This window comes from Dendrobium catenatum, unplaced genomic scaffold (genome assembly GCF_001605985.2).
Source record: "Dendrobium catenatum unplaced genomic scaffold, ASM160598v2 fragScaff_scaffold_156, whole genome shotgun sequence".
Taxonomy (NCBI): domain Eukaryota; kingdom Viridiplantae; phylum Streptophyta; class Magnoliopsida; order Asparagales; family Orchidaceae; genus Dendrobium; species Dendrobium catenatum.
In genome coordinates this window covers 11,718,586-11,731,275 of record NW_021318618.1, presented here as the reverse complement: position 1 = coordinate 11,731,275, position 12,690 = coordinate 11,718,586, and the positions used below count along the sequence as shown (strand labels likewise).

Sequence of the window (12,690 nt, the reverse complement as noted above, 5' to 3'; positions counted from 1 at the left end):
AGAAGATATATTTAAGGCATTCGACTTATTTGCATCAACTCAAGACAACCTACACCCACAATCAACAACAACAACAACAACATCAAGCCTTTATCCCACTACGTGGGGTCGGCTACATGAATCCTTTTTCTCCATTGTGTCATATTAAAAGTCAAATTCTCGTTTAAATCTAATAAAGAAAGGTCATTCCTAATATTTTCTAACCAAGTCTTTTTAGGTCTACCCCTACCTTTCTTAACATAAGTCAAATCTAATACCTCTACTCTCCTAACCGGGTCATCGCAAGGCCGCCGTTTTATGTGACCAAATCATCTAAGGCGACTTTCTCTAATCTTATCTTCTACTTGAGCTACTCCAACCTTTTCACGTATATGCTCATTTCATATCCTATCTCTAAGGGTAAAGCCACTCATCCACCTGAGCATCCTCATCTCTGCCACACTTAACTTAGTATTATGCTTCTCTTTTAAAGGCCAACATTCGGCACCATAAAGCATTGCAGGCCTCACTACCATCTTATAGAATTTTCCCTTAAGTTTGAGGGGTACATTTCTATCACATAGCAAGCCCGATGCATTCCTCCACTTCAACCATCCAACTTGAATTCTGCTGATAATATCCCCATCTATTTCACCATCACTCTGAACAATAGATCCAAGATATCTAAAACGTGTAATCTTATTAATGACTTGATCGCCCAAAGTCACAATCCCCTCACTAGGTCTATTAATACTAAAATTACACTCCATATATTCCGTTTTAGATCTACTCAAGCGAAAACCTTTAGACTCTAAGGTTGACCTCCACAATCAAATTTTAAAAAAATTATATTTATCATTTTAAGATACCATAACTTTTATAAATCATAAATATAAACAATAATCAATACAAGCAACTAAAATCATATACATCAATATACTTTACTATTTATTCACCCAAAATATCATTTACACTAGTCAAGAGATCACTATAATCACTAATATATCACAAATTCTTGACTACAAAAGAATAAAAGAAAATATGTAATAAAATCTAAAGAAAACTTGAAGATCTCTATCAACCTCACTCCAACTGGTACTGACCACCTTCTTTGACCTGAAATCATTAAAATTCACATAATGAGCTCAAAAGCCTAGTAGTAATCCAAAACTCACTAAAATTTTTAATGTAATGACTAAATAATCAATATGATATGCTCTGTATAATATAATCAATAGCATTCAATATAGTTAATGATCAAATATTATCAATAAAATTCAAAATGTTCAAAAATAAAAGTAGGGAATCATTATAATGAATCTAAAAATCAATTATTTGTATAAAATTTAATAATTCGGTAAAATAACGATGCAGAAATCATTCAGAAATCATTAAAATATATATATTATTTATTCATATACCTCATATATTTATATATTACCAATGCATTCAATACTATCAATAATATTAATATATTTGTCAATTCCATCAGTGCTATCAATGTATGCATGCATCAATCTATGATTCAGCAATACAGGACATCCAACTTTAACGTGGTGTTTTCAACATCTTTTACCCCAACTGATTCCTAGTTGGTTATCAGTCATATCAATTAATACTTATTCAATTAATCAATTCTCATTACATGTGACTTGATTAAATCAATAAAGAGTCGTCACTCTCTGTCTGTCGACGTAATGAATCATTTATTACATCAACCGGGATAACACCACAAACTATCTTTAAAGGAAAATTCATCAGTCCACCCTCTTATGCAGGGCATTATGATTTAACAGCCAACCCATTTTATAGTATTAATAGTCAGTCTTTCTTGCTTATGCAAATGTTACAATCAAAATGCAGTAGAAAATAATCAATTCTGATCAATAAAAAAAAATCTATATAATAATCAAAATTATTGAAAACTAAAATAAGAAAATGAGATTTGAGTTACTTACAACAAATAAAAAAATCTCTAAACAAAATTGATGGGTGAAAAAGCCTCGAACAACCTTCTCTCTCTTTCATCTCTCTTCGGCAAGGCACGACGCTGAAATTTAGATTTTTCATTTTAAAAATTTATTTGAAAAAAAATTGGATTATTACATTCGTCTGCTAACACTAGCAACCTATTGAAAATAAAATAAAAATTGATTATATTCATAAATGGTTGTAGAGTTGGATGATTATCCAACACTCATTGGTCCATAGTGCTAAGTGAGTTATAAGGGACACACAGAGCAGCACATCCAAAGAAGGTACTAAACTCTACTTAATTTTTTGTTTGCCACATCATTTGAATGTTAAGCTTTAAATACAATGTTCTATATTTATGCTAAGGTACTATTATGGATGTTACTTCATATTTGCTCATGGAAAAGGAGTGGCATACTACTTGCCCTTTGTTCATAGCAACCCTTTAGGAAGATGTTATGGATCACATTAGGCACTTACATTATATTAGGTTAGAACATCATTTGCTTACCACACTGACAAAGTGTTGGTCTCTAATGGGAATTTTTTCATCAATGATTTAAAATATTTTGTGATTGAGTACAATATAGAAAAAATATACTATTTAAAAGATAAAGATACTAATTCACTATGGACTAAATAATAAAAATCAATTTTGAACATTTCATATTTCCAGAGACTTTCTCTAATATAAAATATTTGATTGAATATGATTTATTTTATTTTGGCATGCATGTTTCTCATAAGAATTATATAACACCTTAAGTAAAAAAGAAGCTAAACTCTTAAACATTAAGATGTCTTCTAGTGTAATGATTGAAATTTTCTTAAAAAACTCTATAATTAAGCATGCTTGTGCTAAAGCAAAAACTGGGATGGGTGACCCCTTAAGAAATTATACCAACGGAAGAAAATCATGAGATCATTAGATCAAAATAGACAATATCTCAATAATTAAAAGCTTGGTTTATTACAAAGTATTATTAGAGTAATACACCAGTAGAAGAAGAGAACTAAGTAACATACATGACAAAGTGCTATGCTATAGAGGTCAGCTCTTGAATCCTATATGAGATAAAGTCCTATATGGTGAGAGCTATTACTTGAACTTGTAGGGGTCACCTCTAGAATCTTATATGTCTAGTTGGTGATTATGAGATAATGATACTGATGATGATATCCATTATTTAATTGGGAGAAATTGTGAAACTCATTACGTAAAAAAAGGCTAAACTCTTAAACGTTAAGATATTTTTTGGTGTAATGGTTGTAATTTTGTCAAGAAAATTCATAGTTAAGTTTGATCATGTTAGGGAAATACTGGGATGGGTGATCTCCTTGGAAGTTCTACTACTGGGATAAAATCGTGAGACCATTAAGCCAAAGTAGATAATACCTTGACAGCTAAGAGTTTGGGCAGTTATAAGGACAAATTTCTATGGTTAATTACATCCCAAAAGTGTTTGGCCTTTGAGAAAATTTTTGATTAAAACAAAAATATACATTCTCTTGATCAAAATATTAGTTGACTTAATTTTAAATGTTTTAATTTAAATGTTTTGAGATTAAAATTTAAAGGATGATTGGATCAACTTTAGAATTATTTATATAAGAAGAACAAGAGATGAAAGGTAGAAGTATTTGATTATGAGAAACTCAGAGGTACTCAAAACTATTAAATATTAAGCTTTATGTTTTAAGATTGAATTTATATTAAAGTTGAACCATCTTATTTAAAAGATTGAATCTTAAATTTCAATAACATCATATTAAAAAAAAGCTCAGGAATGTGAGGACTTATATAATAACTAAGAAGAACATCAACCTTAAGTATTGAGAATCATTGATGAGGTAGTAACTTCAACCTAAATTTAACAAATACATAGGATTTACCAACATGAAAACTCAAAAGAGTTTAAGTTAGCTTGACCCTTGGTCTTACAATCATGCTTAGAAATGCTAGCCATCTAAATCCACCTAAGCACTTATAGTCTTGGTCTCATGGCATACGTCCGATATATTATGCTATTTTAATTTTAGAAAAGTAAACTTACAACTTAGGCTTCGTTTGGGACGACTTTCTTATTACTTCTCAAAGCAATTTTTTAGTATAAATTTTTTTCTTTTTTAACCAAAAAACCGCTTTAGGAAGCAGCAAAAAAGTTATCCCAAACGAAGCCTTAGTCACTTAAAAACTAAAATATCTAATCACGAGAGGTATGTTTGTTAATTTATTAATATAAATTATTTTTAGTTATCTAATCCTTAATATGAGAATTTTTATTCCTATGGATGACTCTTAAGGCCATATAAATGATATTCATAAGTAAAAAATACAATTGATACATGATTTGATTGGCATAACCTTATAGATAAACAATTAGTTAAATATTGAAGTTCTTATATATAAACAATTAAATTTATTTTATATCATATACAAGTTTATATGAAAAATTTGCACTTTAATTGATTTTAATATTATTTATGTTTGAAAGGGTAAAAAATTTACCCCTAAGATCCTATTGCCTAGCAAGTTCAAGCTACACCCAAGCAAAATTTATGAAGAAATCTATGAAAAAGCATACAATTTCTTGTAACCTTCTCATCAACTACAAGGAGAACGAAGCAAAACTAATCTTTGCCCACCGATGCTTAATTCGGTTGGTGGGCGTGCTCGGTTGGGAACCTCCCATCCCGAGTTCGATTCACTCGAGCGGCAGTCGGCCCTTAAGTGGGGGCTCCAAAGTGCCGGCTATGGATTTGTGGCCTGGGTGACCCATTATGTCGGCCGGGGTTTACGGACCGCCAAGCTTGCTCGACGAAGTCGGGTGTGGCAGCAGACGGTTCCTGGTCATAAAAATAAAAATAAAAAAGCAAAGCTAATATACAAGAAATCCCATAAAAAGTATATCGTTGTCCATGTTGTCGGCCAACAAACCAGCGTAACTAATATGGAAGAAGAGACGCACCTTTCCCTGTTGTTGAAAGCTTAAGCTTCCAACTAAGAAGTTTTGAGTTCAAATATTTGTGTATGTGTTGTGTGTGTGAGTTTATCTTAAATGACCTAAATGTCCCTATATATATATATATATATGAAAGAAGAGCAGGGCCCAACTAGTCCTAATTTGCATGAATATTGATGAAAGTGTTCATTACAAATGCATCCGGTGGCGCCTGCCAGATCAATCAACACTATCTACTCCTCCATGGGGAAAGGACTCAAAAGCCTCATCTTGAAGCAAAAATCTAAGGCAATTGCTGCAGCTACAAATATGATGATATTCTCTGACACAGACACCGCGCCATCAATACAATGCGAGACAAAACTGGCCAGATTTAGCTCCACAGGCTTTCCAGATTCTATTTCAGCAAGTCCTGCAAAATTGGACAAAAAGATTTAGTATTTTTAAATTTTGAAGTAAAAAGTTGTTTTAAGAAGCAGTAAAAAAATCGTCTCAAACGAAGCCTTACTCGTCAATTAAAACCGCCGTCACAGATTTTAAAACAAAAGGAGTAGCAAAGAAAGTAAATAAAGGCACCTTTGATAATGCCAAAAGCAGCAGAGGTTCCTGTTTTGAGCTGGAAGTTATCTATATCTCTTCTTATCGTGTAACGAAAAGTAACCCCAAACAAAGCAGTTCCAATAAAAATGATTGTTGTGTGAAGGGAAAATACAGTAAAGTTAGTAGCTTGATAGAGAGAAAGAGGCAAGCTTGCCAGAGTGCCAACTATGGATGATATTGAAGCTGCTTTGATGGACTCTAATCTCTCAATCTCTTTGCTTGTCGCTTTCTTTCGAGGCAACTCTGAGCTTTCGAATGAAAGATGACGCTCTGACTCTTCAACCATCCCTCTAGCTTTCAACAATTCCTTCTGGGTGACTGCAATCTTGAAAAAAAAGAACATAATATAAAATCAAAATTATAGATTACATTGAAAATTGGTTGAAAAGTTCTATTTTGGTGAGTTTTAAAAAGAAAAATTATGATTTTCATCATTTTAACCTGCCCATAAATCCTCAACAGTATCTATTTAATCATTGAAAACTAAATTTGTCAACATGCATATATTCAGATTCTTTGTTTCCTGTTATACATAGTCGATGATTTCATCATTTGCTATCACTAAAGTTTCAGAACATGTTGAAGTTCAAAATCATAATGGTACAACTCACTAACATCCACATGATTCCCTCAATATTCCTTAAGGCAAAAAAAAATTGCTCTTTTTTGTAATTCAATGTAGTCGTTATGCTAAAACCATAGATAAAAGGCCAGAATCTGTATCTAAGGACTTCAATCAAGGCCATGAACTAAAAAAACTGAGCGTAATGAACATAGCCCAAGCCATGGTTAGGAACTAAAAAATGTTGAGCATTGATTTTGATATTAATGTGAAGTAATCTCTAAGCTCTAACCATCATTAAATTCCAGGTGATGATGATATTTGTATCAACGAATAGTTCTTATTTCCAATAGCAAATTCAAGTTGTGAAAATGCAATTTAAATAGTCAGTTTGGGATGGCTTTAGCTGTTTATAAAGATGATTGTAAAGCTGCTATGGAGAAAATAATTTTTTTGAAAGTTGTTGTAAAAAGCACAAATAAAAACTATGATTGCAATATGAAAAGCAAAACTGTAAGAAAACTATCCCAAAAGAAGCCTAAGTTTTGATGATAATCATGAAATAATACCATAGCAACAACTTGATCCAAAAAAGTATTCATAAAAGATCATTTATGGCTACTGGTGGATAGCTTGCAAAATTTAAGCAACAAATTAGAAAACATAAAAGAAAAATTTGTTGGGAAATTTCTAATGTGGACCTAAGTCTGAATATTGATTACAAATTAATGTGGAAGTTTCCTGAAGAATCTTATTGTATTTCGAATTAGGTTTTTTTTTAATATAATTACACGTAAAAGCTTCTTCGTAAGCCAACTGACTCTCAAAGGAGGAGCACATGTCTAAATTTGTAGCCTACAAAGAAGCCTTGCCTTGGAACCACTAATCCCCATCATTGGCTTCGATTAAAGGTAAAACATCAAGGATGATGTGGTATGCTGTGGAAGAAGCGGTGCTAAAAGAGATAAAACAGAGAACTAATGGTAAAAAGGCTTCAGCCTGTAAGTGTATTAGAAAATTAACTATCATCCTCTTCCTCGGGGAAGAAGATATACCAAGCTAACTATCAAGAGGTGTTGACTCTTGCAGAAAATAACAACTAGCAGCAAAAGCAAAAGAGTACTATCACCCTAAAAATGGAAACTACGGTAGTGGAACCTGCAGCATATAACAGAAAGCATAAAACAACTAACAGGATAATTATAGGTAATAAACTATAGGTAAATAAAGGCTTTGATGATTGGTGGCTGTGATGCACCGCATCATTCTTCCCCTCCAACTGAAGAATCATCAGACCCTAATGATGTCATGGCGGTTGGTGCTTCATCCGGTGGGTAGTAGGTGGAAAGATCAGCAACATTAAATGTAAAGAAGTATTGAAATGACGGGGCAAATCCACAATATATGCATTCGGGTTGATTTGTTTAAGGGCAGCAATCGGTCCTATCTTCCTTGGGCTCAACTTGGAATAAGTACCGGGAGCGAATCGTTCCCGTCGCAAACGAACCATCACTAAATCTCCTGGTTTGAATACCCTCTCTCGCCGGTGTGCATCAGCCTTTAATTTGTAGGTGGTATTGGACTCCACAAGCTTAGAACGAACATCCTGTAGCATGGATGAGAACTGGTTTGCAAAGGTGGAGGCAGTTTTGTTCATGCACTTCGGTAATACAGCAATGTCAACCGTATGATTCGGTTGTTTAGTGTACACGACACTAAATGGAGTTTTGCCCGTTGAGCGATTAGGCATGCTGTTGTATGCAAATTCGGCTTGGCCTAGCATGTCATCCCACAGCTTGGGATTCTCTTGGACAAGGCAACGAAGCATGTTGCCGAGAGTCCTATTTACAACCTCCGTCTGTCCGTCGGTTTGAGGATGGTAAGCCGAACTGAGCTTAATTTCTGTGTTTAGACGCTTCCACAATTCCCTCCAAAAATTGCTAATAAATTTCACATCACGGTCCGAGGTAAGGCTCCTGGGGAGCCCGTGAAGACGGACGATTTCGGTAAAGAAGAGGCGTGCAATATTTAAAGCGTCAAAGGTCTTCTTACATGGAACAAAGTGCGCCATCTTCGAAAACCTGTCAACCACAACCATAATAGAGTCATGCCCACGCCGGGTACGAGGCAAACCCATGACAAAATCTAAACTTAAGTCTTCCCATATGGTCTCCGGTATAGGTAGTGGGAGGTACAACCCACTGTTTTGGCTACCTCCTTTGTAGACTTGGCAAACCAGACATCTTTCCACAAATCGCATCACATCTCGTCGCAAGTGTGGCCAGAAAAATCGGGACTGCAGCTGAGTGAAGGTGTTGTTCCGACCTACATGTGCTGCCAAACCACCGCAATGAACCTCCTTGATGAGTTGAGGTCTCCATGAAGAGTCTGGAATGCACAGCTGATTATGCTTGAACAAATAACCATGTCTGATAGAAAATTCCTTGTCCGAAGTATTATGGAGGCATGCTTCCCAGATTTTACCAAAATCCTTATCAGTGGCATATAGTTCTTGCAAACACTCAAGCCCAGTTATTTCAGTTTGTAATTGAGTAAGGAGAATACTTCTCCGACTAAGTGCATCTGCCACTTGGTTTTGAGAGCCCGATTTATGCGTGAGAACAAAAGAAAAGCGTTGCATGAATAAGATCCACCTAGCGTGCATCCGGTTGATGTTCTTCTGATTGTTTATGAACTGTAAAGCTCGATGATCGCTGCACAACACAAATTCTTGATGTAAAAGATATGGCTCCCATTGCTTCAAAGCTCGCACAACAGCGTACAATTCTTGCTCATATACACTCCACTTTTGGCGAGACGGGCTCAACTTTTCACTAAAAAATTCCACCGGCTTATTTTCCTGACTTAAAACCGCCCCTATGCCAATTGCCGAGGCATCAGTGTCCACATGGAAGGGCTTATCAAAGTTGGGAAGGGCAAGCACAGGAGCTGTGGACAAGGCTATTTTAATTTTTTCAAAGCTTTCTTGTTGTTCATTACTCCATTGGAACTGTTTGAGTTTTAAACAATTAGTAATAGGCGCCATGATGGAACTAAAGTTCCGAATGAACCGTCGATAGAAATTGGTGAGACCGTGAAAGCTTCGCACATCAAAGAAGGACTTTGGAGTTGGCCAATCAGTTATAGCTGCAATCTTCCGATGGTCGGCTTGCACCCCTTCAGCTGAAATGACAAAACCAAGAAAATACACCTTGGGTGCTGCAAATTCACACTTGGAAGGATTCAAATACAATTTGTTTTGCCTGAGAGCAGTAAAAATGCTTGTCAAGTGAGCTAAATGATCAACCAAGGAAGTACTATAAACAAGTATATCATCGAAGTAAGCAATGCAAAACTTGTTCAGAAAAGGTTTAAGAACTTCATTCATTAGTCTCATGAATGTCGAAGGAGCGTTGCATAGCCCAAAGGGCATTACTCTCCACTCATATAACCCATGACGAGTCTTGAAAGCTGTCTTCAATTCGTCCCCGGGCCGAATCCGTATTTGGTGATACCCACTACGGAGATCGAGTTTGGAGAATATAGTGGCGCCTGATAATTTCTCTAGTAACTCTTCCACACGGGGAATCGGGAACCGGAATTTGACAGTAATTTTGTTGATTGCACGACTGTCTATACACATTCGCCAACTTCCATCTTTCTTCGGAACGAGGAGTGCCGGCACAGCACATGGGCTAAGACTGGGCTGTATGAGCTTGTTTTCCAATAGTTCCTCAACTAGTTCCTGCAGTACCTGATGCTCCTTCGGACTGAGCCTGTGATGTGGAAGGTTAGAAAGTGTTGATCCATGTATAAGATCAATTTGGTGCTGGAGAGCTCTCAACGGTGGTAGCATTTTTGGCATTGAGTCCGGAATCACGTCATGGAATTGCTTCAGCAATTCGGTGACCATTGGTTCCCCGTTGACCTGGGCATTACAGGGCATTTGCTCAGTAATAATCAAGGCAAATAATAGAGAAGTTTCCTTCCAGGAAGCTAGAAGTGAGCCACCCGAAACTATGGCCATAGCAGCTTTCTTGCCATCCTGTTTGGTCATTTGGTCCCCATCCTGAGACAATAATCTGAGTTTCTTACCCTGCCAGTCCAGAGAATAAGTGTTGGCCCTGCCGTCGTACATTGCACCAACATCGAATTGCCAAGGCCTTCCCAAAATCACATGGCAAACATCCATTTCCAAAACATCACATAACACTTCGCAACTATAATTTTTGCCAATAGAAAATTTAAACCTGCACATTTCGGATACCAAAATATCCATTCCTTTCTTGACCCAACTTATTTTGTAGGGTTGGGGATGTTTTACTGTCTTAAGTTGTAAGGCGAGAACGACGGCACGAGAGACAATGTTTTCTATGCATCCACTGTCGATGAGAAGATTGCATACCTTGTCGTTAATGGTGCACTTGGTCCGGAAGATTGCATGCCTCTGAGAATGAACTGATTTTCTAGGTGCCAACAACAACTTCTCTAGGACACACACAAGTGGTTCGCCTTCATCACCGGCCACCTCTTCGACATCTGTGTGTTGCTCTTCCTCTCCATTGTCCTGTTCATGCTCACCATCCGCATCCAGTAGTTGTAACTATTGTCGGGTAGGACATTCGTTCGACTTGTGGCCTTGTTGAAAGCACCTGAAGCACTTGATAACCTGAGGCCGGGAGTACGGGTTCTCTTTCATGGGAATTTTGGGCTTCTGTAGGAACCTCGGCTCTGCCCCGGCTTGGCGAGGCTATTGGAACGGGTGTTCTCTGGCGGCATTGGTGCCCTGCGGTTCATTGCACTGGCTTGTTTCATTGAATCTTGTCCGGTGTCTGCTAGTTGACTCCTGTGCAAACTGCTCCGGTAGTGGCGAGTCAACTGTATCTCGGACTTAAGCGCGAAGTTCACCGCTTGCGACAAAGACCACACTGAGTTTAATTCCAATTTATCTTGGATAGCTTCTTTCAATCCTCCAATGTAACGGGCTACTAACTGGTTTGTAGTTTCATTCAAATCGTTCCGAGCAGATAGGCGGTAGAACTCCTCAGTGTACTCGCTGACAGAACGATTGCCTTGAGTACAATGCTGGTATTTTAAATACAACATTTGCTCAAAGTCAGTGAGGAGAAAATGAGCTCTCAAGAGTTGTTTCATCCGGTTCCAACTGCGGACTTGTCCACGTCCATCCCGCTGACGAGATTGTAGCAATTGCGACCACCACGCACTAGCTCCTCCCTTGAGCCGGCACGCTACGTATTTGACTTGTTTATTCGGGTCGATCTCCATATAATCGAAGAAATTCTCAACAGCTCGCTCCCAATCTAGATAATCTTCGATGTGAAGCCTTCCATCGAAGAAGGGAATGTCCAGTTTGACTCGAAACTCTCCATGATGTCGATCTTGCCCAGCAGTTCGCCGCTGATTAGGCTCCCTGTAATCTTCTTCCGGGCTTGAAATTCCTTCCGGAACAAAACTCCCAAAATCCTCTTTGGAATCAGAAAATTCCTAAGGTAGCGGAGCTCGCCTTCGTTCGCGATTCATCTGACCCCCATGCCTCGTCGCCGGCGTAATGACAGGTGTAGCTTGTCGCCCATGACGGGGAGCGATCATCCCCATATGTAACCTCTCAACAAGTCGACCCAACGTGGCGGACATTTCGTCCAACCGCTTGACGACGACAGCGTGCGCGACCCAGAGCGCCTCTAGGCTTCGGTCCTCTTCACCCGCCGCACGCTTGCTGCTCTCCGCCATCGTTCCGAGCCGCTGACTCTGATACCAAACTGATGTGGTATGCTGTGGAAGAAGCGGTGCTAAAAGAGATAAAACAGAGAACTGATGGTAAAAAGGCTTCAGCCTGTAAGTGTATTAGAAAATCAACTATCATCCTCTTCCTCGGGGAAGAAGATATACCAAGCTAACTATCAAGAGGTGTTGCCTCTTGCAGAAAATAACAACTAGCAGCAAAAGCAAGAGAGTACTATCACCCTAAAAATGGAAACTACGGTAGTGGAACCTGCAGCATATAACAGAAAGCATAAAACAACTAACAGGATAATTATAGGTAATAAACTATAGGTAAATAAAGGCTTTGATGATGGGTGGCTGTGATGCACCGCATCAAAGGACAGATAGAATGGCGAGAAATAAGAAGCAAAACCTCGGATTCTCGGCTTTGGAGCTGCAGAACAAGCTGCTTGGTGCGAAGGGCTTCAGCCTGCTGCTTCTCGATGTCAGCGAGCGCAGCTCTAGCTCTATCTACGCGGCGGGAGGCCTCTTCCAGCCGCCCAAGAAGCGGCCGGTTTTCTTCCCTCTTCAAAAGCTCATCCACCCGCTCCCCAAGCAGCCCATCGACTGCCTCGTCAGGGCCTAGCGACGACGGCTCCGCTGTCTCCCCACCGGACCTCACGAGAAGGAGATGGAATCTCCGGAAACCAGCCGCCGATGTCGTCCAAGTCCGGCGAGGTATCATCCCGATTCTTCCGGGAAGTGGCCGCGGGTGGGAAAATGAGATTGGATTCATTGCCGGTTTGTTCAGGAACAACGATTCAGAGCCCCTCAAATTACCGCCCAATAAGTGATTTCAGCCTTACGATCCCCTTTTAAAGGCTCCGA

General features: G+C 38.3%; 1 protein-coding gene across 1 annotated transcript; it reads right to left on the bottom strand.

The window, feature by feature from the left end:
- Positions 1-5,068: 5,068 nt before the first annotated feature.
- On the bottom strand, positions 5,069-12,665 carry LOC110096225. Its single transcript, XM_020822069.2, has 3 exons — positions 12,236-12,665; positions 5,493-5,841; positions 5,069-5,328 (listed from the first exon to the last, which is right to left on the bottom strand). The coding sequence occupies exons 1-3, from the start codon at positions 12,596-12,598 to the stop codon at positions 5,150-5,152; spliced, it is 891 nt and encodes a 296-aa protein (XP_020677728.2). The 5' UTR covers positions 12,599-12,665; the 3' UTR covers positions 5,069-5,149.
- Between the last annotated feature and the right edge of the window lie 25 nt (positions 12,666-12,690).